Source organism: Lipophrys pholis (assembly GCF_963383615.2).
Source record: "Lipophrys pholis genome assembly, chromosome: 11".
Lineage (NCBI taxonomy): Eukaryota > Metazoa > Chordata > Actinopteri > Blenniiformes > Blenniidae > Lipophrys > Lipophrys pholis.
This window is the reverse complement of record NC_137631.1, coordinates 27532610-27559467: the sequence shown is the minus strand read 5'-3', so window position 1 is coordinate 27559467 and position 26858 is coordinate 27532610. Positions and strand designations below refer to the sequence as shown.

Below are 26858 nucleotides of genomic sequence, written 5' to 3'. Positions count from 1 at the left end.
TTTTAATCGCCGTCGCAGCCGCGTCACATACAAAAAAAAAAAGAAAAGAAAAATGCGCTTCATTTTTAGCATGCGGACATACCCGCGCGTCATAACAACACGGGACAGGTTCCCCACGTCTGCTGCACCCTTTGATAAAAACAATTCATTTAATTATGCAAGGCGTTTTTTTCCCCCTTCTACAGTTGCCTGTGCCCGCATTTCAGTCTATTCTTATTTCTAATGTAGGTCGGTTTATTATAGTGCGCTAGTACTACCCCCCCCCCCCCCCCTCCCACACACACACACACACACCACCATCATTGTTATTATCGCTGTAGAACAGTATTAAAGGTCTTTGTGTCTTAACTGCAAAATCGGTAACCTGTGCACGTTTAATAAAATGTATAAAGTAATTTTTGTTTGCATATTTTTCCAACCTGTTTTCACCAGACTCGTTTTTTGCGTTTTAGACCCATTTTATTATATTATTGACAGTTTGGCTCTGTGTTAATTGCTGTTGTGTCTTTTTACTGTCCTGAACTTCATGTGCTTATTTGGCTTGTGTTTTGCACTGAGTTCCTTTTTTGACGAGCCTGCCTAAGTTCTTGAACGGGCTCAATAAACGAAATATAATTCAATTCACCAGCAAGTATATTTAGTCCCCGGTGTCATCAGTATTCAAGATTACTGTTATGAAGGAGTCCCAGCCTGTTACCTGACCCTGCTATTTGCAGCAGGGATAGTAGTCTATTGATTAGAGGACACCACAAGGTTTTTATACCTGATGTGTTGTTTACAGCATGGTGGTGCTGATCTGCTCCACCAGGGCCAACCAGGAATTGATTTTTTTAATTTATTTATTAATTCTTTTTATTTTTTTTTGGGGGGGGGGGGGGGGGGGGGGTTACTCAATCACAGCAACAACAACACTCATGTTGTGCATGGAAATCCCCCTTATAGTGTGTCATTCATTTAATTCTGTTGGTGACAAACACGATGATTGTGCATCCGTACTTGAGAACAGTTGCAGGGGGACGGCCAGCTGGCTGTTAAAATCAGGAATTGGGTAAATTTACACACCCACGTAGAGCTAATGGGAGTTTATTTCGGCTGCTCCCTTCCTGGTCATTACAGAGGATCAAGTTATCTGTGTTTGATCTGCCTCATGTTTCATGCCCTTGGACACACATAGGGAGTTCAGGGTCTTCCTGAGTGACCGTATTTATGTATGTATGTATGTATGTATGTGTTTATTTATTTATTTATTCATTCATTCATTCATTCATTCATCTTATTATCAACTTTGTCTTTCTGACCACCGATCAAAATAAACACATTTTTGCAAAACCCTACATTTTAAGGCACCGGTTTCCGCCACACCGTTTCGAGAGAAAAAAACACATAATTTTTTTGCATTTTCATTTGAGAAAATCTAATTATCGCCGACTACATAGAGATAGAGGTCCCAGGCGTTTTGGAAAAGTTCCACCCGTCTTCCAAAGCAATTTCCAGTGGGTCCGAGCACCGCTGTCATGCGTACACACACCCGAGTTATCTCACCTAATGATAGCCCGGTCAATCCTCCCGAGAACAAATATCTGATTAATATGAGTTAAATTCCCATCTTGTCATGCTGAAAGTCTCCGTTTCTTATGATCAAAATCCTCCAGGATGATTTGGTGACCCACTAATCTCGCAGCCGCTTGGCAGTGACGGCGTCGTCCCGGGTTACTGTGTTTTCATAGTGTAAATGATATACACACAGACGACACAAAGTTTTGGTTCATGACAGAGGGAGGGGAGCCGGTGGCTCCCAGTAAAAAGCCATGAGTACTCCGAGTGATGTAATTGTTTGAGGCCTAAACAAACAAGTCGCGTCCCTCATTGTAGAGGACTGAGGACTCGCTTCACACCGGCCGACTCAAGGCTGCGGCCGCAGGTGACGTTATGCAGGGAGCTAATGAATAACCTGGATGGCATTACATCACCGCTGGGTGCCCTCCAGTTGCTCTCATTGTGTTTTTGCCTCTCTCTGATGTCTGATATGGCTTTTATTGAGCCGGCCCATCGTGCTCAGCTCATGGTTTTGTGTGAATGTCGCTGCATAGATTGGCCCGTTTATGAGATAAAGTCACTTCCTCATCGTTCTTTTTATGGTGTAAAGAAACTGTTTCTGTTGCGGAATTTACCTCTGTGCGCCATAGACCGACTCTTTTGGTCAATTCTTTTTTTTTTTTTAACTTCAGCTTTAGGTGGATAAACAATTTAATTAAAGTTTATACCTATAGGGCCAGATACTACACTGTCATTTCAAAAAGGAAAATGCATCATTTCTAATCCAGCAAGCAGAGAAGACGGTGGAGAAAAAAACAACCTTCCCCAACAGTTAGTGCTTAGACCTTTAACCCTTTTGTTTGAACGTATTTCAATCAGTACACAAACAGGTCTATTTTAAGGAGTAATCCCTTCAAGATGCCCAGTATTTCAAGCTTTTGGTTAAAGTCCCGGTTCTGTTAAAGGAAATGCTGGAACATTCCCAGTTGCAAATTTCCCCACGTGTTCTTACTTAAAACCCCTAAATATAACCAGTCGATCAGGTTCGTCCGCCGTCAGTCCGACAGCAGGTACGACTGCATTGTTACCACGTTAATGATGTGCACAGTCACGTCTGCCTCCGTCTTTTGACCACGGGAACTTATTTGCACTTTGGTGACAGTCGTGAAAAAGTGAGACTGGGGGGGGGGGGGGCAGACATTTGCTGTCTCAGCCTCGAGCGGAGTGGGTCAGAGAGAACATCAAACTGAATAAATACAGCTGATTTATTTTTAATCGTCCTCTCCCAGATCAGCTCACTGTCGAATCTCACTATCAGCTTAATATATATATATATATATATATATATATATATATATACACACACGTTGTATATGTCTTTTGGAAGTGGAAGTGGCATCCCTTTCCTCCTGCATGCTTATCCCACATCAGCACCAGCAGCAGCATCCCACCATCCTCCCGTTGCCCCTTTATCACCCCAGCTGGGCTGTTTCCATGGCAACAACCAAATCTGCTCCGGGCCTGTACACTCTCTGTCTGCCTCTCTGCTTTTCTCTCCTCTTTGCTTGTTTTCCTTCGATCAGCCCGAGCCTCACAGCGAGCTCCTGGCTGCAGCCTTCTTCTGAGTGGGGAGCTTATTTGTTGTCGGCTTGTGCGCGTTTCCGTCTTTCATTTTGCCCTGGATGCAAGATTTTTTTTATTATTTTTTTTTTGCATACAGTAGCAGGGTGGTACTTGTTGTGCTGAGTAAGCAGTCTTCAGGTTTGTGAGCCGTCTTCCATTAGCCCCTCCAATTCTGTTGATTTAATACAGTCATACACATGTTTTTTTGTTTATTTGCCTTTATTCTTTGCTGCACCTTCTCTTTTGTCTAGCAGGGTCGCCCTGAAGCATGCTGGATGTAGAATGAGAGGCATAGAAAGATGCAGAGCCCCCCCCCCCACCCCCACCCCCACCTCCGCACACACACCTGCTCACTCGTGCCCTCCCCATCCCCGATCGCTGCACAAGACCAAGAAAGAGAGTGACAGAGAGGAGAAGGAGGGATTCAGAGGAGGGAAAAGTGCGAGACTCTGGGTGGGTGGGAGAGCGGTCGCCATTAGACATATGCAGCGTCAGATGCTGCGCTCAGCCGCAGGGACGCGGTAAACGCAGAGGAAGAGGCAGCCGTGTCGTTAGCCGCCGGTCTGAAGGGCTCCCTGCCGTATGAGGTACGGTATTATAGCAGGTGACGGGGCAGGTCATGGCGTGGCGGGGGGCTGTTTCGTTGGCGTGGCATTTCTGTCGAACGGGGGGTTACGGTGCACATTAGAGGGAAAAGTGTCAGCAAATCCTAGTTTTGGTCATATTGCAGGAATCCGCTCGGCTGCATCTGATGAAACTGGAAATCAAATCGTTTGTGTTGCGGTTGAACCTTTTTTTCATCCATTGCAGTGCGTTTTGAACCTCGTGCTTCACTGGAGCTACTTTCTGATGCAGCAGTTGTGTTTACAGTGCAGACAGTTGCAACTGCCTATCTGGGGGTTTTTTCTTACCGTGTTCTAGGGACTGCTGCTGCGCTTGCATCAGGCAGGTTGCCAGGCAGTAACGGCACGTGTGCATCTATACATCCGATCTTGGCCTGCAGCCTGCTGCAAACGTAGGTCTGAGTGACGGGAAATCATTATTTGGGGAATGCAATTAATCGATTGAAGGCCTTCGCTCTCGTAAATTGCACGGCAAGCCCATGTGGTGCGTTCAATGTCAAGTTGGTTCATTCTAAAGCAGTATGTCTACTTCTTCTTCTTCTTCTTCTTCTTCTTCTTCTTCTTCTTCTTCAGCTCCACAACCGTCCCCTCCCTCACCTCGTCATGGTGGAGTTGCTATAGGCTGGAGTGGTGTCCTCGTCCACATCCTCTGCTGCTGCTCCAGTTTTACTTCATACGAGTCTTATTTCTATCACAGGGTCCACATACATCCCAATCTCATCCCGAGTCGGCCGGACTGGTGAATTAGTGCCATAAGCACCTTTAAATTTAAACTCTAAGGTTTTTCTTTGCCGTGGCGAGGCGGATATGTGATGAAAATGTGTAGATTTTCCCCCAAACTGAACAATTACTACTAAATCAACCTACTGAATTAATATTCCTTCATGTTGTTATCACATTTAGGCCAGCTTGATCTTGATCTCCAAATCTTACAAGGTATATTTTTGTTTTTGAAAAGATGGTGCAAGTGAGACCTCTGAGGGATATCGGGGCTTATTTTCACATTGTGCTGTTTGAATAAGCCGACAACTGGCATTTAGTTGTATACGGATATTTAACCCTTCTTTATTGTATTACAAACTACTTTTTGGAGAGCAGTGTGTATTTTCAAAGCTGGAAAATACACTCCAAACATGCAGTCACTTCCCAATCGGTCATTCAATAATAAGCTCTGTATCCCCAGCGGCTTTAGGTTGTATGTTTCCACAATTGATGCCAGAGACTTTTGTGTTTGTCTACTTTTATCTCCCTCCACTATCTGTTTCTACACCTCCGTCTCTCGTACTCTCCCTTTTCAGCCGCGGTCTATACCTCCATTTAGGCTTTGGGGTAAATGAGAGGGGCCCATTCATTTTTCATGACGCCACGTGCCTGCAGATGAATAAAACAACATGGCGGCGTTCACATTCTGACCTTCTCACTTGTCAAGTGACACCTGGTTGACCAAGGAAACGGTGCGATTTCAGGCTTAACGAAATCCTGCGTCATGTCAAACAAATGACATTGTGGCCACGTGTAGTCGACGATACACGCAGCTTAGTTTCTCACACACACACACACACACACACACACACACACACACACACACACACACACACACACACACACACACACACACACACACACACACACACACACACACACACACACACACACACACACACACAAGGTGCTGATAAATGATTGCATGAGTTTGTGCATCTCATGTTAAATGCACAAGTGCTGTGGTGAATGTAAGTAGTGAGAAGATCACAGTGATTAGAAGGGTTAGATAGTAGGAGGCAGTTCATCAAGTTTATGGACAGTCCCTAACACACACACACACACACACACACACACACACACACACACACACACACACACACACACACACACACACACACACACACACACACACACACACACACACACACACACAGGATGTCACACAGGCTCGTTGCCTGTGTCCAGACCTGCTCTCTGAATTCCCCTGGCTTAATTTATCTCACGCCCTCAGTTTCCTGTTTCATGAGCTACCGCACAAGAGACCCCAGATCACCAACCGGCAACACACACACACACACACACACACACACACACACACACACACACACACACACACACACACACACACACACACACACACACACACACACACACACACACACACACACACACACACACACACACACACACACACACTCACCTGTGTTTTATTGTTGAGTCTAATTTAAGTCGGTGGCTTTGTGTTTGGATGTGCGATATTCCTTTAGATCTCCGGACTGATAAATCCTGGCAGATGATCCAGTTGGCTTTTTTTTTTGTTTTTTTTTTTGGTCTTTAAATAACTTTCATATTTGCAGTTGGAAGTGTGGACGCTTTAATGCTCAAAGCCTGCCAGTAAAAGATGTGACAGAAGCACAAAAATACACCGTGCGCTTGATTCGGGCTTGGAAAATTTATGCGTGATGCTGTCTGTCAACGTCGCCCTGCAGTAGTTGGGACTGGAGTGATTTTATTTGGTGCACGAGCACGACTGGTCTGAGGCTCAGAATGATCATCAGCATCTCAGACCTGACACAGACGATCTTAAGTTTCACTTTGGGACAATAATAGCGTCGATATTGTGCTTTCTTACAGCCGTCTCAGTCATATCTGCTCCATTTCTTCTTTTTCCATTTATATTCTTTTTATTGTTATAGACAGTTTATACGTCTGCTTCATCGGGGTTGTTTTTAACAGTGGACAAATATGGGGAAAACAACAAAAAAATAATAAATATCTAAACAAAGACAAGGTATTTTATACTTGTCCTCATATACTTACACATGATGTCAATTATTTGCTTAGTAATAAAACGTCTCCAAATGTAAATGTTTCACCAGTAGGTCTGTCTGACTTCTTCCATTTTCTTCTCTTTCTCTCTCTGTTTAGGCACCATGGATCTCTCAGCGGTCGCCCTCCTCCACTGACCTCATCACCTCCGCCTCCACCTACCCTTCTTCCTTCATCCCACCATCCTTTTACCACTCCCTTATTGCCGACAGACCCTTCCTACGTCATGGCAGGGGAGAAAGGGCCCAACAAGCGAAGCGCCATGGACATCAAGCGTCTGGCGAGCCTCATCCAGAGAGGAACCGGCCGCCTGCTGGTGATCGACAGCAGGACGTTTTCCGAGTACAACGCGTCGCATGTGCAGGGCGCCATCAACGTCTGCTGCTCGAAGTTGGTGAAGAGGCGCTTGCAGCAGGACAAAGTGTCCGTCACCGAGCTGCTGCAACCAAACGGCAAAGTGAAGGTGAGTTCACTTCTTCTTGTTGGGCCAGAAAAATATGATTCCAGTGACGGGAACCACGACTGTCCTCCAAACGCCAGGCTATCGATGTAGCCCACTCGAGTGGGTAAAGTAGCACCGTAATAACCTTTGAATTTAAACTTTTTTTTGATGTGGTGCAGAGTATACGTGATGGCTTTGCTTATATTTTTTGCAAAACCAAACAACTACGAACAAAAAAATGAGAACAATTTTAGTTTTAACAAAATGTTCTGGTGTGAAATGTCCAGAAAACTTCTGCTGTAACTGTAATTATGCCTGTTTTTTTATTTACAAATTCACCCTGGTTTGCTATCTTTCATGGCAGCATCACTGATATCTCAGCTCGGGTCATGTTGTGTCCACTACTCTTAAGAAATTTGTTGTAAAAGAAAAAAATTAAAAGTCAATGTTTGCAAATTGCTTGGTAGTTTCGCGGGCCAGATTGAGCCTCTCGTGGGCCGGATTTGACCAACAGGTCTTATATTTGAAACCCCTGATGTGGCTTTTTCCAACGTGACCAATGAAGACAAAACACTTAATTTTACCTTTTTGATATTTTGGAGATGAACTGAAGATTTCTACAGTTCTCACAAAGAAATCGAAGAATAAGCTGGAAAGGAACTGATTGGTAAATTAAGTCAGCTTTGCACCATAAAAAGATATTAGAAGCTGTAATATTATATTTCTAATTCATGTTCTGCATTATAAGCACCTTTTGTCCCTCTACGTCAAGCAAAACATGAATCAAACACTGACAAAATAAATGGTAGAAGAAGTAAATGAAGATAAACCAGCGCAAAATATAATTTTCTTTTCTTTTTTCAACTTTGCATCTGTTGCCGGATGGTCAGCGGTCGGGTTTACGTTGTCATGTCATGTCACTTTACCATTCTAATCTTTCTCTGAATCCGGGGCCGGGTGGGGGGGGGGGGGTCTCAGATTCAGGTTCCCATCCCAGAGAGTTGTCGCCATGTTGGAGTGTCCTTGTACAGTAATACTGACTTTGAGCGCACCTCGATAGCTCTTTCAGATTATCGCCGACTGCCTGACCTGTGTTCACGGAGGTTCTGGAATCGGCCTCCCCTGTGCGAGCCCGAGCCTGCTCCACGCCAGCGGGCGCTATATTTGGCGGGGCATGCAGGGCGTACTGTAGGTTTGTTGCTTATCAGTGGCCCTGAAATCGGATCCTCCCGTTTTCCATGACTTCTCCTCTGAATATGACGGCCTTTTTTCCATGGCCTGGCCACCCCCTGGCATGCTGACTCCTATATTTTTAGTCCTTGTGTGAAACTGAAGGAACTGTGGGAGGGGAAACCTAAGCGGGGAGAGAGAGAGAGAGTGAAGTTTATTTATTTATTGTTTTTCTGTGTGCGGGCATGTGTTTCACGCCTCCCGTCTTGATTCCGCGTGCATGCGCCATGCAACGTGATCGATTAAAGACGACGGCAAAGCTGGAGGTGGCGGATGGCGTTCCTTCTCTTATACCTCCCCAAAGTATTGTCAGTATGTATTTAATTTTTCGATATGCTGCACCCAGCCCATTAAAAGAATGATTCACAGCAGCCGATGACATTTGACAGGCCTAAGTTTTTCTTTTTATTAGGCGTGAGTCAGTCAACGATATGCTGCTGTTGTTTTTTGTTGTTTTACTTCCTGGTTGCCAGGAGTCCTACCTGTCTTTCACGTCATTCTGTAAATATTTTATACCTTATCTGTAGTAGCTGTAAAGCTGACTCTGTATTTAAACCTGGTGCACGACAAAAAAAACTGCACAAATAAAATAATTTCTTCTTTTTACACCCATGAAGGTGACTGAGACTTTCCACCGAGTAAAAGGCAGAACTATGGATGATTGTTTCTCTTGGTGGAGCTAATAGCATCTGGTAGACTGGTTGAGAGTCCCCGTAGACTTCCTCTTTCACACTGACTCTCTGTTACAACAATTTATTGCAGTGGCTTTAGGCAGTCAAACCCACACGCTTTTCTTTCTCACCTCGAATTTACCATCATTAATGGCGCGAGGAGTTTATGTAACGCCTCTTTCTTTGGCCCGAGCTCGCCTGTGGTCTCAGGGCCGAACGTGGAAGAACGTTTGAGTCATCTCAACTGAAGCGTGATGCTTGACCTACTCCTGCTACGGATTTAGACGGGGAAGAACAACAATCGGACCTGGACGTGATGGGGGGTGGGGGGGGGGGGGGGGATGCCGGCCTCTAAAGAGCAGTGGTGTTCCAGAGGAGTCGGTGTGAGTTTCATTATTTCAGTCGACGCTGCGAGCTGGAGGCTGTTTGTGCGCCGGGTCTGTGGGGCCCGCTGCCTCGGCAGATCTCACGCTGCGGCACCCCACAGAGCCTGGCTTCCTCCTGATTTCTCTCACTTTCAGGCTCATGACGGTTCTGTCTGCCTGCCTGTCTCCTGTCAATCCTGGGTTGCGGCCTCCTACCGACAACCCCTTCGGTTTTCCTCTCTCTATTTAGTGATGCCCCGTGGCCGGGTTTGTTATTATCCCCCCCACCCCCACCCCCCCCGATAAAGAGGATAAGGCTTGTGATTAATGCTAGGCTGGATAAAGCTGGAACTAGCCGGGTGAGAGAGGAGGGCCCGACGGACCCAGACTCCTTTGTTATTGGCTGAGCATGACATCATCCCTTTTGTTGGGCCACTGGCAGGCCGTGGGCTGGGCACGTGCAGACTGTCTGTATGGTGTTAAAGCCAGCTTCCATCTAAACCCCCCCACACGCACCTCCCTCACTTACCCCCCACACGGCTCCGGGCATCGCCAGGAGCTGCCTCGGCCAGCCAAGACAGCAAAGGACACCATTGTGGCTCTTTGTTGGGGAAGTGAATGTAGGAAGCAGGAGAGCAGCATTGAGGGTATTCATGGTGGAGCTGCTGCCTCCGCCTCCTCCCCGGTTGCCTCCCGCCTCACATCCCATTGAGAACTAATAGCCTGTATCCCCCAAGGCGCTGCGCTCACCCTCTTTCATAGAAGCCCGAGTTAACTGAGCTGAATGAACATCCCTGACCGGCGCAGCAGCAATCAAAATGGTGCCTTCTTTCTTCTACCTTTCACATCCCATCCCTTCATAATCTCTTTATTAATGCACTCTAATAATGTGGGTCAGAGGAGGCTGGATGCACCAGGCTATGTGGTGAAGGACCTCTGCTGGGAGAGGACGGCACAAGCTTAGTGGGGACCAGGGCTTCCTCCTGCTCTTTCTGACCGACTGCAGGGCAGGCGGCTGGTTTCTTGGCTTAAGCCGGGCTAATCCCTGCCGCTGTGACGCGGACAGCCGGCCAGGCCGCCCCGACAGATGGACCAGAGGTTTTCACCACCGGCAAACAGTGTGGGAAGCGCCGGTCCTTCTGGGGGGGAAATGTGACGAATGGGTAGTGAGAGGGACGCAGCAGCCCACTCAGAGACGAGTTCGTCTAAGAAGCTGTCGCACGCTGCGATGAGGGGGAACTTAAATATTTATAGCCACAAGCATGTTTCCAGTGTTTCTGTAGCAGAGAACACAAACAAAGACACCAATTTAGCCATGACTTTGCATTTCTGAAAATCTTCTTGAATGGCACACTGACCCGGATAAATGGATTGAGTACGGCTGATTCACATTTGTGGGCCTGCACGTTTCAATTGAAAGTGCGAGTGACATTGAGAAGATCAAACATTTTGAGATTTCGGTCTCTTTGGGTGTGAGTCAGTTCCACCCATTCATATATAGCAGTGGTGTCATAATGACCTTTAAATTTAAACTTTAAAGTTGCTTCCTATGTGGTGCAGAGTATACGTCATGCAAATGTCTATATAAATGTCTCTATATAGCCTTCTGGTGCAAAATATAGTGAGAGGTCCAGAAAGCTGTTGCATTATGGGAGTTTTTGTCTTTAAAGCTAATGCTAGTCTGCTATCTTTCATGGCAGCATCGCCAATATCTCAGCTCGGATCTCAGTGTTGTGTTGTGTCCATTACTCTTGAGAAATTTTGTAAAAAAAAATAAAAAATTTAAATAAATCTTTCTTTTTTCTTTTTTTTTTTCACAATATGCTTGCTGGTCCAGCTGGTTTTGGTCCACGGGCCTTACGTTTGACTCCTGTTATATAGCATCAGTGAGCCATATATACCATAAAATTGTCCTCAAAGTGTGATTTGAATTTATTTGCGATTTCTGCAGAAAATCATCTGCAACGTCTTTGGGGAAGAATATTTGTGGATCGTTCTTCTTTCTTTCAACAAATACTCTCCTTTTTAAAAAAGAAATATATATATATATATATATATATATATATATATATATATATAATTTTCAGCCAAATAAAGCTCCTTAAAACATTTCTTGTTTAGGTCCTACACCTGTAATTACACTCCGGCTTGCCTTCATGTGTGGTGACACCAGCATTATTAGACATGATAATGAACAGTATCCCAGTTATCGTTGTTCGGTATGACGGCCGTGTAGCAATAGAGCCGGCCAGACGACGGGCCTGTGATCTCGTCTCTGATCTTAATTGGTGGGACTGGCTGAGTGCCGCCGCTGCATGCAGGGAGAGACGACTCGTGATCGGCTAATGCATTTATCCAACGGAGAAGATCTCCATCAACCCCACCGATGACGCTGTACGTTGTGAGGAGGAAGCGAGGGAGGCCGTAATGACACGGAGTGGGAGGCACGCAGTTCCCACAAATGGCGCCGTTGTGTTGTTGTTGGTTGTTTTTACCTGTTTTTAAAATGTATAAAAGCATTTCTCATTATAGCCTTTGTTGTGTGTGTTGAGGATTCCAGTAATTACTGTGATTATTTCACTTCAAAGACGAAGGTGCGAATTCGTGTCGCGTGTCATTGTAGGAGCAGCAGAGCCACAAACCCAGTCAATGAGTCACTTTGTGGAGCGTTTCCTTCCCAGATAAACCAGAGGGACAAACTTTTTCCTTGTTTCATTCACTTTGTTTCTTTCTTTTTTTGCCAAGTTCAAAGAGCGACGTTACGCTCTGTTGTGTTTTCCTACACAACCAGCATGTCATGTGTTTGCTCGGATGAGGTCATACAGTGAATCACTGTTTGTTTTAAAGATCACTTTGTTTGACATACACACACATATTCTGTACTGAGCTCAGAACACGCCTTACGACATCCCGGAGTTAAAAAATCAACTGTTGGTTCTGAGTTCTGATCATCAGACGTGGTCGAATGTGGACTCGTGTTCTGGAAGATGACACGGTTGTGTGTGAGACACGGATGAGGGATACCTGTGTGTAAAACTATACAAGCAGGGTCTTAGGGGTGTGTGTGTGTGTGTGTGTGTGTGTGTGTGTGTGTGTGTGGGGTCCCCTGACATTCAGTGGTGTGAAGGTGTGACCAGATCAGGTGACTGCCACTCTGACACGATGACCTCACGCTGCACATGCACAGAAACCGTCAGGGACTTTTCACCATGGTCTCACACACACACACACACACACACACACACACACACACACACACACACACACACACACACACACACACACACACACACAGGGACTTTCCCCAAATGCCAGCAATTCCCCACTCTATAAATTTTAATTCAAACGCTCAACATCATCCAAATCATTGACCCAAGTTTTAACTGTAAATTACTTGATTTCCCCCTCGACCTCGTGGTCCTCATACGTTGAAGCGCACACACTGCCTGACACACACCTCACACACACCTATTAAAGCACACACGGAGGTGGCAGCTGCCAGTGCCCGTCAATGACATCACCCGCCCCCCCTTACAGCGGAGGGAGGTTGTACGTTATGTGGCACAGTCTTAAACGGGTCCCCGGTCAGGATGTAATGTACTGTATGTAGCGTCAGGAGGGCCTGTCCCATGAAGCAAACGTGTTTCCATATTAGCTTATTAAGAACGTTACACGTGTGTGTGTGTGTGTGTGTGTGTGTGTCAATCAATCGAAAACCGATATGTGTGTGTGTGTGTGATATACATGATATGCACAGAGCGGAAGTTGACTAGTCCCTTCTTCTGCTGAGTTATCTCAATCTCCCCTCTCACAGTGATTCAGGCTAATTCACCAGACTGGACAAAGAGCAAGAAAAAAAAAAATAGTATTTTAAAATACTAGTGAAAGCAATGCGTCAAGAATAAACTGAGATTAAACGCTGCTCATGCGTATCACCAATAGGTGACCGCTGCCTGATTTTATAATGTATATAACATTAAAAGTGTTTCAATGGCAGAAGTATTATTGTAGTTTAATGTATTTTTATATTATATTGTGCTTTAAAGGCTTGCACTGAAACATGCAATGATCCACAGTGAGAAAAAAAGAAATCCCAATATTATTCTAGAACGTTAAAGGTTAAGCCATATCTCTATTCCATCGTGTGCAACCCCTGAAAACCCTTTATACTTCGGGTTTTTTCTTTTTGTGTCTCTCTTTTTTTTTTTTTTTTTTTAAACAAAACAAGATTTACGGTATCAGAATGTTCTGTTTTTATCTCCCGCGTCCGTCTCGCTCACGAGTTACGTTGCAATCTGCAAATACTGCCGTTAACTGCCGGAGGCTTGATGCTGCAGTCGCCCTGCTTTCGGTGGGACATCCTACAGTGTCCGAGCTGACACCACCCGGACTGCGCTTCAGGAATGTGCCGCCAATTTTAGACTGTTTGTGCTGATGTTGTGTGTCACACACACACACACACACACACACACACACACACACACACACACACACACACACACACACACACACACAGAGCGTCCTACTCAGCACTGACCTTGTCAGCGGCCAGTTTCACTGCTGAGGTCAGGAGGAAGCCATGTTTCACTTTCTCTCTTGCAGAAGCTCTTTCCATAATCTCCTGTCCCGGCTGATGTTTTCAGGAATCCATCTTTTGTTTGCGGGCGACGCGCCGTCTGTGTTTCATGGTGTGTTTGGCTGTACGAGCGTGCACAAACGGCAACGGTGAAAAATCAGGCTCAACGTGCAGAACCGTCTCAGATTCACACACAGAGACCACGGAGGCCTTCGATTCCTCCCGAACAACTTAATCTATATTATCTAGTCGCGGTTCTTTCTGTGTGACCACTCCTTGTTTGAATTCTTCATAGGAAGCTCGGTTGGAGCAGCTCATGTATTCAATTCTCTTTCTCAGACCCTTTTTTCATTGCATATCCTTCCTTGCTTTATTTCCCCCTAAGCTCTCTCCCTCTCTCTCTCTCTCCCCCCCTCTCTCTCTCTCCCTCTCCCCCTCTCTCTCTCTCTGCCAGTGGCATTCCTTGTTTACCTGCAGTCTGCATGCGTCACAGAGCCTCAGCTGTAATCGTAGTGGTGCTGTAGCACTGCAGAGGGACGAGGGATCCGTACTACTGCTGCAGTCTGACAGCCAAACCCCCGGCCGCGGGTCACCGGCCTCCCGACACTGCAGCACACACTTATCACCACGCGTCCTTCCAGTTAGTTCCTCCCCATCCCACATCTGGCCGTCGGAACTCTCGGCAGAACGCCGCTTGTTCTCAGGGAGCGAGGTGTAATTTCATCCTCCGGCTGAAATACTCAATGAATTGTTTTATGGATACGAATACAATTAAATAGTGTCTGTTAATGCGGTTCTATTCTGTTTTGGTGTTTTTCTCTTTTTTGCTTTTAAACTACCATCGACAACAAACAAACAAAAACAATAAACCTGAGGAAAGTAGTTCCACTCTCAGAGATGCTGTCTATGTTTATACATTAGGTGAAATAAACTCAATTTTTTTTTAAATTGCTCCTTGGACACTTTAGACGGCATAAAGAAGGGGTTCCAAACATAAGGCTCAAGGCTCCAATCCGGCCAAACCACCAAGCAAATTGTCAAAATGTTAAAGCAAACTTCTAAAGCATGGCGGACGCCACACAACACCGAGAACCGGGCAGAGATGTTGGTCTCAAAGCCCTGCCGTCGGTGTGAGTCTATATAAACATGCACAATCCGTCGGCTAGAGGAGAAGTTCTTTGGACTTTTCACAGAATTTTGCATCATGGAAAATTTGCATCATGTTGAGATTGTGGGTCATTTTCAATAGCAATTGTTTGGTTTTGCAAAGAATATTGACATTTTCATCACGTATACTGTATAAGTTTACATTTAAAGTTTATTGTGACACTATTTCACCAGTCCGGCCCACTCAGGATTAGACTTACAGTTTGAGACTCCTGGCATAAAATACACAGTGAATCATAAACTTGTTCCAACTTAAACAAAGATGAGGTTTTGTTGCCGAACAGGACTCCAGAGTGTTTGGACCTGTGCATGTGTGCACAGTTAAAGGGCCGTAATCCTCAGGCGCTGAGACCAGACTCCCAAATTAGATCTGATCCCATTAGGATTATTAACCAAAATTACCCGAGGTTAGTAAAGACGGAGGGAGTGAGAGAATTAAGGCAAAGGGGAAGAGACGAGTTTACAAAGTTGTGGTGCTTTAATCATGCTGCTGCTGATAAATCTTGATTCATTTAATTATTTTCTATTATATTCTGACCAACAATGATGTGATTATTATTTATTTTAATTTGACATTGGCTATTTGATAAAAGGAAATGGTGACTTTAGACCAGCACAGTTCGCTCGAGTAATCGAAGCGTGTCTCGGCGATAACCCTCTAGATATCAGCACTACTTTATCTAAACGGAGCGGTTTGACATTTGTCAAGATCAGTTTTTCCCGCGTCGGTTTTTTGGACGCGCCGGTCACGACGCTCGGCGTCCCTCCAAAGCGGACGTCGCAGATTGACCTTGTCCCGTCTGAATCACCTGCCTGGCTGTCGTCCAGGCCGACCTGCAACCGCCGCTCTGCAAGCAGGAACGCAATCGGGCTCTCTCTACGCTGTGCGGCTCTGTGTACCAGAAGCTGTCATCATCATCATCATCACCATCATCACCACACAGGGTGATGAAACTGCTGCAGAGGGGGGAAAAGTGCAGTTTTGCCTGGAAGCAAGTGGCTTTCAGAGTGTGGTGTAATCTTTTTGTTGATCGAGGCGAACAAAGAAATTCATTGAATTGTTCCTCTGACACTTCCTCCTTTTTTTTTTTCCTTCCCCCGCTCATTTTTCTCATCTCCCCTTGGTCCTTTTTCATTTGTATCTTGCGTCTCTCTCTCTCTCTCTCTCTCTCTCTCTCTCTCTCTCTCTCTCTCTCTCTCTCTCTCTCTCTCTCTCTCTCTCTCTCTCTCTCTCTCTCTCTCTCTCTCTCTCTCTCTCTCTCTCTCTCTCTCTCTCTCTCTCTCTCTCTTTGTCTTTTCCATCGTCCCTTGCTCCAGTGCCTTGCTACTTTCTACTCTCTTCTTCTCCATCTCCCCGAAGCTCTCCACCCCCCCTCCCTCCCTCTCTTCTCTTCCTGTCCAGTGGCGGTTCAGTGATGCAGTGATTCATAGCTGCAGTAGGCTCTGCCTGATGGTCACATGACCAAAGCCTGCCTGACAACATGAGGAACAACACAGCCCGGCGTGCGAGTGTGTGTGTGTGTGTGTGTGTGTGTGTGTGTGTGTGTGTGTGTGTGTGTGTGTGTGTGTGTGTGTGTGTGTGTGTGTGTGTGTGTGTGTGTGTGTGTGTGTGTGTGTGTGTGTGTGTGTCTCTGCAGTACACATGCTCACACTCCCGCAACCAAGCACACATAAATACACTTTGTCACACCGGGCGCGTGCTCGCATCACCTCGTCTTCCTCAGTCTGGCTCGGAGATGCGCTGGACGCCCACACGCCGCGGTGGGCCGCCGGGTTTTTCCATCATTTTACTGATATTCACCGCCGTTACAACAAACGTTACAACAAACCCACCGCCTCAGCAGCGTGTGCGCAGTGAACGCCGCCGCCGTCACTGTTGCACGGTGCAATACTTTGCCTTCATGCATTATTCCCAATCTTGTGATCCATCTTCATGTCTTGCGCTGCCGTCACGTGCTCTCAGGTCCTCGCTGCCGCGGTCACCGATAACGCCGGCGTTTAACGTCATCGTGTTTGTCTTCACTTCCTTGTCGGCCGCCGCCGCCGCCGCTTGCGAGAGCGGCAGGGAGGTTTTCAGCGTAGGAGGAAACTATTGCAGGGTTCAGGCCTCACAGGATCACTTCTGCTGCAGATCATTTATCAGCGCTGCGTCATCAGGGTCTCATCAGTGTGCAGCTTCACCCAGGAAAGAGGGAATCGTCCGCGGAGCCACTGGCGAAAATACGTTGAAATTCAATGACGTCGTACCTGTACATCCACATGTGTGCAATTTAAAAAAATAAAGAAAAAAATTGTGGCGAAATACTGATTTCATTTCTTCTTCTTTTTTCCAGGTGAACCAAACAAATCTCATAATTGAACTCTAATGCAAAGTACTTTGGTCATTACCTTCATTGTGCCTTTTAGAAATGAAGCGATCAAGTACTTCTATTATGGAGTGTTTTGTGGCTTATCTTTTCAACCTGGTATTAAGTTAACTCTTTGAAATATCTAAAAAAAATTGTCAAGAAAGTTGACTTGTGGCTCCTCAAGCAAGAAAAGTAGTATAAACAGTATTTTGTTCCAATCAGACGCTCAATAACAGTCCGAATTAAAGTGATTGAACAAAATTCACTTTTAATAATCTGTGATCAAAGAATTCTACTTGAAAATGGTAAATAAATCTTTAAAAAAGTAATCCACTAATATCTGTCCATCAACAAGCCGTGTCATTTAAAACCCGATCAGGTTAAGCCTTCACTCCTTTATTGGGTCACGATTACTTTTCTTAATCACGACTACTTAACCATTTATATTTTGAACGTTTAAAACAAAACATGGAGCTCTTTGCTTGTACACCACATCAGATTGACATTATTTCGGAAAAATGTGCAGAAATACGCACTCATTGCACTTTTTTTTTTTTGATGATCTCACAGTCATAATATTAAAATAAATTAGTTAAAGCATTAAAATTAGTCTTACAAATGCAACAAATGTTTGGAAAATGACCAGAATAACATAGATATTTGTGTTAAATCAGTGAACTCCAACGTTGTCAGGAAGACAAGTGTTCAATTTAAGAACCTTATTAATAATGACAGAGTATGTTTTACTTTTCCATGACTGTTTTAACTGTTTGTTCCACTGCCAGACATGCAAATGACATCCCAGTCTTAAGCAGCTATCTCTGTCTTCTTCCTTGTTTGCGGTTGCATCGTCTTCATCACGACCATATTTTCTACAGCCGTTAAGACTAAAACAAATCTCTTCCTGGTTGTTTGTTCTTTGTTCAGGTGGAGCTGGGCAGGAAGCAGGAAGTGGTGGTTTACGACCAGAGCTCCAAAGAGGCGGGACATCTGTCGAAAGATGGCTTCGTGCACATCCTCATGGGAAAGTTGGAGGGCACCTTCCACAAAGTCTCCCTGCTCACCGGTACGCCAGTGTCTGTGTCTGTGTCTGTGTCTGTGTCTGTTTCTGTTTCTGTGTCTGTGTCTGTGCCTGTGCCTGTGCCTGTGTCTGTGTCTGTGCCTCTGTGTGTGTGTCTGTGTGTCTGTGCCTCTGTGTGTGCGTGAGGATGCCTGATTTTTTTTAAATAACTTTGCATCATCTTCATTTCATCACAAGCAAGGTGCACCTGTTGTAGTTGCACATTTTGGTCAGCAGATGTCAGCGATGAGCAGAAATATCACATAACACTGAGTGCACATCATTTCCTAGCACCATGGCAGTATTCTGACTGGGTGGTGTCAGGTTCACAGGTATATGTGAAGACAGGAGGGAGAGGAGGCGTCAGAAACGGCCTGCTTCCTCGATACAAAGCCTCTCTGACGTCTCTTTGATGTTTAAGCTTCCCCTCGAATCTTTCTCATACCCAGCATCACCACAATAATGCGGAAGCTTAACTTTCAATCCTCCGGACTTATTCATTGCAGTTATTATCCTGTCATAGTGTCCACTAAGCACTCTAAGACTTATAATTGAGCCCCAGCAAGACTGTTAATAGCCTCGTTGAGTTAATAACATCTCGACTGTGGTGGCTGCAGCCTTTCTGAAAGGGACGGCGTTACGCACACATCCGCCCGCCGAGGCTTATGAATCCATCCCAAATGTGTCAGTGCAGAAAGGAGAGTGTAATCTGCCTCCGTCAGGATTGGAAATGAGACGACAGCAGCAGCAGCAGCAGCAGCAGCAGCAGCAGCAGCAGCATGCTGCTGGGGCAAATCTCAGCTCCCTGTCCTCTGCATCCCCAAATCCCCTCCTCCCCCTCCCCCTCCTCCTCCTCCACCGAGAGATTAGTGCTTTTTCATGAGTCATTCATGGATGCTGAGGATTGCCTCAAAGCAACCAGACTTCACAATTAGTCACACAGATGTAGCAAGCACATCTGTACATGCGTTTACACAACTGCACATGTGCACGCACGCACTCTTCTCCTGTCGTCTCTGAATGAAGGGATTTTCCTCCTCAAGCTTATCATATCTTCATTATTAATGCAGAACCCCCCCCCCCCCCCCCCCACCCCCCACCCCCCCCACCCCCATCAGCATTATGATTCATTGCTACCCCTCCAATTCACTGCATCTACAGGAGGAATTAAAAAAAAAGAAGAAAAAAAAAAGAATCCCCGTACTTCTTCCATCCCTGTGTCTGCTTTTTCTGCTGTTTCCACGACAACAGTGGCAGATTTTGTGCCCCTGAAGGTTCTCAGCCAATAGCGTTGGCTGTTGTTTGGGTGGCTGCATTATCGGGGTCAGTGGAGCTTGCAGCCGCTGTCTGTTCATATCGTGATGACTGTGTGTTTATGCATGCATTGTGGGCGTTGCGTGTACAAGTCGCCGTGCGTGCATTTGTTCCGTGATGTGAGCGAGCGCTGCGGCGGGGATCTGCACGCGTGTCAAATGAAGCTGCACAGCTTTCATGCGAGCCAAGGCGTGACAGTTCGAAATAGGAAATGGTTGTCGAGCCTCGGGAATGTTCATTGTTGAATCCCCCTGTAATTACTGACACATGATGCATCAAAATTGCATGGGGAAGGCTTTGTACTCGTTGAATAAGTTGCTCTTTGTACCGTCGCTGTAATCAGCGGGTGAGGACTCTGATAGGAGGCCTGTCCTTCCGTCAGAGGTACAAAGACCTTGTGAGGTCAGCTCTCAGCCTGCAGTAGTACAAAGTGTGATTTGTCAACAAACTTCAGTGGTCAGGGGTCAAGTTGGGACATTTCTCAACCCGTCAGCAGACCAGCCGCTGCAGCAACAGAAGAACAGTAATGTTGAGACAAACAAGGAAAACAGTGATTTTAATTGTTGAAATGTTTTTATCAAATAAAATGTGAATCATTTTCCGGTTCCGGGTTGTCACATACTTGTATTTGTTCTTGACTTTCGAGACTCCAACCATAATAAGTACAAAATATACGGAGGTGTCAAATATATTTAAATTCAGGGGCCACATGCAAATAGTGACATAATAATCTTTACATTTAAATTTTAAACTCAAAGTTTTTGTAAAAATAAATAAATAAATGTATTTATTCCAATCTCAACATAAAGCAGTGGAATGTCCCCAAAAACGTTTCCTCGCTGTTTAAGTATGAATGTTTTAACCCCGACAGCGTGGCCTTCAGGTCAGTTTGATCGTAACCAGGTAGTTATCCTTCATGCCAGTACCTCAGCTCGGCTCTCAGCGTTGTGTTCTGTGTTCTTTGGAATTTTTCAATTTGCTTGGTGGCTCGTCGGGCCTGATTTTTTTTTTAACGCGCCTGCTGAATGTGCTAGTTGAGGCCCTCGGTTTCTCTTCCTTCCTTCCCCTCTCACATTCTTGAATAATCACGATAAAAACTGGATGTAACAATCCTCTTTTCTCCTCCCTCGCTCTTTTCCACCTCCCCTTCGCCGAACCTCTGATTTACGATGCTAATAATTCCCGCGATGACTTCATATCTGACTGAGGACTTATTTTCAGCCTCTCACATGCAGACCACACATACGCAGCGCTCTCGGAGCGCTGTAACGCCGCTATTCGAGCGAGGACTGAAGAGGGGGAAGGATCAGATAAAGAAATGAAAAGAAAAGAATCCATAAATGGACGGATGGGGCAAACAGAGGGGTAATTGCTGAGCCTGCTGTCTCAGGGTTTTGAGGATTTTCTGCCTTTGCTGTTACACATGCAGACGCTTGCCAAAGAGAGATTAGGGCACAGTTATGCAGAGGCACACAAGGGTTTGTGTTTTTACATATTTCAACACCGAGGGCGAGTTTACACCGCAACCATTTCAAGTGAAAACGCAAAACTTCTGTTGCATGTTGAGAAGTCCCTTCACGTGACAGTGGCACTCTGAGCCACTGAAAACACAACTTTTTGGGAAACTGAGTAGAAGGAGAATAAGAACAATGTTTTCCTCCAGAGTGTCACGACTCCCAGTGCACGTTCTCCTGGGACTCGGTAGGTTTTAGAGTCACAGCGCCCACTAGTGGCCCAACATGAAAACATCACTTTTCAGTGTCGACCATTGCCGTATAAACGTACGCCGTTTTCAGAACGCCGTCGCGTAAACGCGAAAAGCCATGTGTTGTTTTCACTTTGTCGCGTGAACGAGTCCCGATATAGACGACTGCAGATGCACAGGACATCATGTTGCTGACCGAAGTGTGTGTGTGTGTCCTGGGAACACTCACTCCGCTTCTCGCTCCGATATCGTGATGCAAGATTCGGTGAGACAAATAATCCGGCTGAACTGATTCTCACTCGTGTGTTTAGTCCGATTTGTGCGTTGAGACCAGATGAAAAGGTCGGTTTGAAGCCGTGGTTGTGGAGCGGCGTGTTGGGTGAGAGAGGGCCGAGCGCTCTGTGTTGATTGTGTGAAAAGTCTTTGTGAGAAACAAGTTTCTCTCAGGACGGCTGTGTTTTTAACCCCAGCGGCGTTCTCAGCCGGTTGGAGCTCGCCCGTGTTTGTGTGCGTCAGTGTGTGTAATGTGTGTGTAATGTGTGTGTGTGTGTGTGTGTGTGTGTGTGTGTGTGTGTGTGTGTGTGTGTGTGTGTGTGTGTGTGTGTGTGTGTGTGTGTGTGTGTGTGTGTGTGTGTGTGTGTGTGTGTGTGTGTGTGTGTGTGTGTGTGTGTGTGTGTGTGTGTAGAGCACCACTTGCTTTGGAGCCAGCTGCCTCCCCAGTGGGTCTAAAGTTTGCGTGTTTCCCACCGATCTGCGAGTGCGCAGCCAGTCTGAAGACAACACTGAACACTAGTGTGCAGCGAGGTGGGATGTTGGCTGACGCCGGCTGCGCCGCTGTGTGTCATGTGTCGCCACGGCTCTGACGGAGAAACGATTTACCGCTGGCATCCGAGGCGAGAGCAGAGATTGAAATGTGCGCGCAGATGCTTTGGGATGGTTTCAAGAGGAGCCGAGGTGGAGATAAAAATAAACAAAAGCATTTTATTAATAGCACGCTCATTCTGTCGGCGCCTGAAAACAAGAGATTTGCGAATAAAACATGACAGAAGAGCTTGACAGGCCGCTCTGGTCATGAAGGAGGAAATGGAGGCGTGCGCACATGCAGATGTGAACTTCTATCTATTTAATGTTTTAGTGTGGAGTTTGCAGACGTGCAAGGCTGCTCCTAATCTTTCCCGGCACCATCTGTCGGTGTTTTTCGTGGGATTACGTGAAAAAGCGCCGCGGCACTGGGTCAAAGATAGGAAGAGGATGCGGGAGGAAACGGCTGCTTGGATCTGGTTTATTCTGTATGAACAAGAAAAAACTATTTAAATGAATATCTTGAATTTAAGTTTTGTATCAAGGCCTTTAGAAGCTGTACAGACTGTGACACACGGACACGTCACTATGACCTCTCGGGGCTATGTGGTTAATAATCCCGCCGTTCACTGATAAGGACGATAACTGTTACCCGCAGAGCCAGACAGGCGGTGTGTCCGCTCGCTCGGTGTAACGCAGGTGTGCGGCGAGCACGTGACCTGTGACCCTCGCCTGTTAAATGGGCTCGGTGAGGTCGGAGCCGTCTCGCGTTCCTCAGTGCAAACCAGCCGACACCAACCGGGCCGTTTTGCGCTCCCAACCTGAAAAGTGCTCTGTGATGAATCGCGCCGCTTGTGTCATCAAACGCTGCGAGTTGCCACGTTTCTCCCGGTGCGCGGCCGTTTCGCACGCAGCCGTGTGCGTTCCGTCACAGTCGCAGGTTAGCGTCTCGACTCCCACGCTGTCAGTCTGCCAGCTCGGCGCAACAAACACACAAGATGAGACTTTAGTGCTGACATACTGACAGGAGGTATTGGGAGATGAAAGGCCTCTCTCAATTCCTCTCACACACACACTGTTAAAGACACACACACACACTGTTAAAGACACACGCACACACTGTTAAAGACACAAACACACACACACACACACACGGGCTGCTGTGCACCCCCTGCGGCTCAGATGAGATCAGGTTAGGGTGTGACTGCACAGGCAGAGGTACAAAGGTCAATTCAGTTATGTGTCATTCTGCTACGCTGTTATACAATGGGGCGGCGGCCTCTCGGTGTGTGTCCGTGTATGTATATATATGTATGTGTGTTTGTGTGTGTGTGTGTGCGCATCAGAGAGAGAAGCTGGAGAGGTGAGGTAATCATGGGAGGCCGAGTCCCACAATGCAGCCGTTCACAGAGACATTCCAATGAGCTACATAAGGAGGTCTGTTTGTCTCAGCGTATGTGTGTGTGTTTGTGTGCGTGAGTGTGTTTGTGTGCACGCATGTGTTTTCGGGTGCCTCTCGTCCCCATGAATATGTGCATATGAAGCGGCGTGCGGATGAGGCAATGTGTGTGTGAGCAGAAAGAACAAGACAAAACAGAAAGAACGAGAGTGATTGAGGAGGTGAGGTAATACTCCCCATTTCATCCTGAGTGTGTGTGTGTGTGTGTGTGAGTGTGTGTGTGTGTGCACGCTATTGTTTACTAGACTACATTTATGTGTGTTTGTGAGTGTGTATGCCTGTGTGTGGTCGGAGAGCTCACGTCTCCTCCTGTGCAGCGTTCAGAGATGAAAGTCGTCCTTTAAAGTCTTCTCCTGGAGCCAATATAAATACATGCGTGCACAACAGTGACGTGTGTTTAGGACGCTGCCGCAGTAACACACAAACACACACACACACACACACACACACACACACACACACACACACACACACACACACACACACACACACACACACACACACACACACACACACACACACACACACACACACACACGCACCACGCACGCACGCACAGATTCACCTCATTTTTTAATCAAGTAAAACCTAAAGTATAATACAATATTAAAAAGCAGCTCTTTGACGGAAACTTTTCTCTGTTTCGAATGCTCAGCTCCTAATAAATACTGTGGATCGTGGGTGTTTTTACAAACTGGTCCTGACACACGGCTTTGAAGGTAGTTTGATAGTTTAGTTCAGACCAGTTTTGAGCAAAATAAAGCTGCGTGAACAACAAATGACTTGAGGTTTTCTTCAGGTTAGTTGTTTTCGGCTGCAGTGCAGGTCAGAGGTGGTAGAGTCATGATTGCTGTTGGTCTTAGGTCTATTTTCTTCCCTCTTAACCTCCTAACCTGCCCTCTCTGCAGCCCCCCCCCCCCCCCCCCCCCCCCCCACAACCCTTCTCCGTTTCGCTGTAGGGAGCTCCAGTAGATCAATGATTTCATTGAGAAGGAGCCGGCGGTGCCATTAGGAGGTGAGCTCACCGTCCCCGGAGAGCTCTGACACAGTCTTCTCAATGACCTCGCCTCCTTCACCGTCCGTCCTTGCATCCCTCCTATACAACCAATAATACCTTCCCCGCTACTCCTTCCTCTTCTCCTCCTCCTCCTCCTCCTCTTCCTCCTCTTCCTCTGTTTCACGGTGCTGAGAACAGAGCTCTATTTTTAGGCCCAGACTCCTGCGGTCATCACATCTGGCGCCAGTGGCCTCGGTGCTCTCACCCCGGCCCGTAGATACACAAACACACACAAGGACGTGCATACATGAGCCCCACCCCATCCAACGCAGAGGGAGCGCAAAGGTCAAAGGATACGGGCTACAGAATGTCCATGACATCACCTCTTCACTCTGAAAAGACTTTGCAGGGCTTTTCAGACTGCAGAGTGACATAATGCTCCCTTTTCTGCAAGCAGTCGTTAGGCAGGTATGTGAAGAGATCACACCTTGATGACGCCTACCGCCACTTCTTGCACACACAGACTTCCAGCCAAGCTTGCAGCTACATGCACATGTGACTTTCCCACACAGAAATATAAATATATATATATATATATATATATATAAAATATGGCAAGAGGGCCCAAGGAGGTTTGTGAGTTTTTATGTAACAATGTTCTGTTTCTGCCAGCGTTCTCACCCCCTCCTCCGTCTGTCTCATTGGCCTCACATGATGAACTTGATGTCATTTTCCCCTTCTTTCCCTCAAAACCGGAGAACAAAAACAGGCCAGCGAGTGTGCGACTCTGTGTGTTTACGTGCGCGCACACACTGTGTGTGAGCCGTTGCCAAATGTTTCCACCATGACGCGATCTCGCTGCTCTGCTCGCCTCCTGCTCTTCTTCCCTTTCTCCTCCATCACTCAGAATCCCATGCTGGCACGCACACGCACACGCACACAGTAGGTCGCAGTCGTACGTAAGTATTTTAGCCTGCTAAGGAGGAAATAGACCCCCCCCCGCCACCCCCACCCCATGCCGGATCTACACATAGGAAAGTTATGCACAATTCCCAAGTAGCACAGACAAAAGATTAGACTTCCGAAGAGAAATTCACTCCTGATCGAGGTCGACTTGCGTCACTTCGACTCAGAGGTGCAAACATTTAGCAGATTTTTATGAATCCGGAGTGGCAAAGTTCAAAGATTGTGAGACGCGTGACAACTTCCCTGCATAGCAACACGACTAAAGAGAGGACGTTGTGATGGAAAACAGTTTGTGTGTTTTACGACGGTACAGTTCATGAAGAAATCCCGCGTCGCCGCTGCTATCACGGTGCCCTACATACCTCGTCGGTAACAGTTTAAGCGCGGCTGTGTGTACACAGTCCGCTCACAGCGCTTTACCTTCTGCCTGCCGCTGCACTGGAAATCAATCTTGGAAGCCTTTGCGAACATCCCAGCCCACTCCTGTCATGCATTCATCCGGCATGGTGTTAAAAATAGTTTGTTGAAACTGTTACCTAGGCAGTGTCAACACATCGGGTCAACAGGAGCTGAGGTTGAGCAGCGTGCTAACCCAGACCCGGTTCTCCACCATCAGCACCTCATAACTCCGACCTCCACCGGGAATGTGGGCCGAGCGCCTCGCTCTGTGCAGTTCGGCTGCTGCGCCATCAGTTTACCGCTGCAGTGCTGACGACTCTGACACACATGTGGAGTGGAAATTTACAAAAAGGCAGAAGGAAAAAGGGAGCAACTAACAATTATTCTAGTTTATCCTGCCCCGGGGCCTGGCCTGCAGCCACTGGATTCCATTCGTGCTCGGACTGCCCACCATAGTGTCATTCCTGGAAACAACGGTGGATTCCTGTTTATCACCGTGTCTTTGATGTACTTTATCTCTGGCACGCCACCGCACGACTTCCTTATTTACAAATTTGGCCCTTTTTTTTCTTCTTCTTCTTAATCTTTTTGATCAGATCTAGACTGCGCCTCCGCTATGTGGGTAAAGTTGTATTTCTTGGCCGCCTTTTTTTTTTCTTATAAGTGATAAAGTAGGAGAAGTTCTATTTTAACATAATTATTTTCTGCAAAAGGCAGAGGGGGTTTCTCTTCCAGGTCTAGCTGCCTGGTAGCTTTAATCCG

General features: G+C 46.4%; 1 protein-coding gene across 1 annotated transcript in view; it reads left to right on the top strand.

Annotated features, from left to right (window-relative positions):
- dusp8a (dual specificity phosphatase 8a) overlaps positions 1–26858 on the top strand; it is a 46909-nt gene that overhangs the window by 620 nt on the left and 19431 nt on the right. The window contains exons 2-3 of the mRNA XM_080475303.1: positions 6696–7059; positions 18323–18461. Coding sequence (XP_080331429.1) covers positions 6823–7059; positions 18323–18461 — 376 coding nt within the window. The 5' untranslated portion in view covers positions 6696–6822. The remainder of the gene's footprint in view (positions 1–6695; positions 7060–18322; positions 18462–26858) is intronic.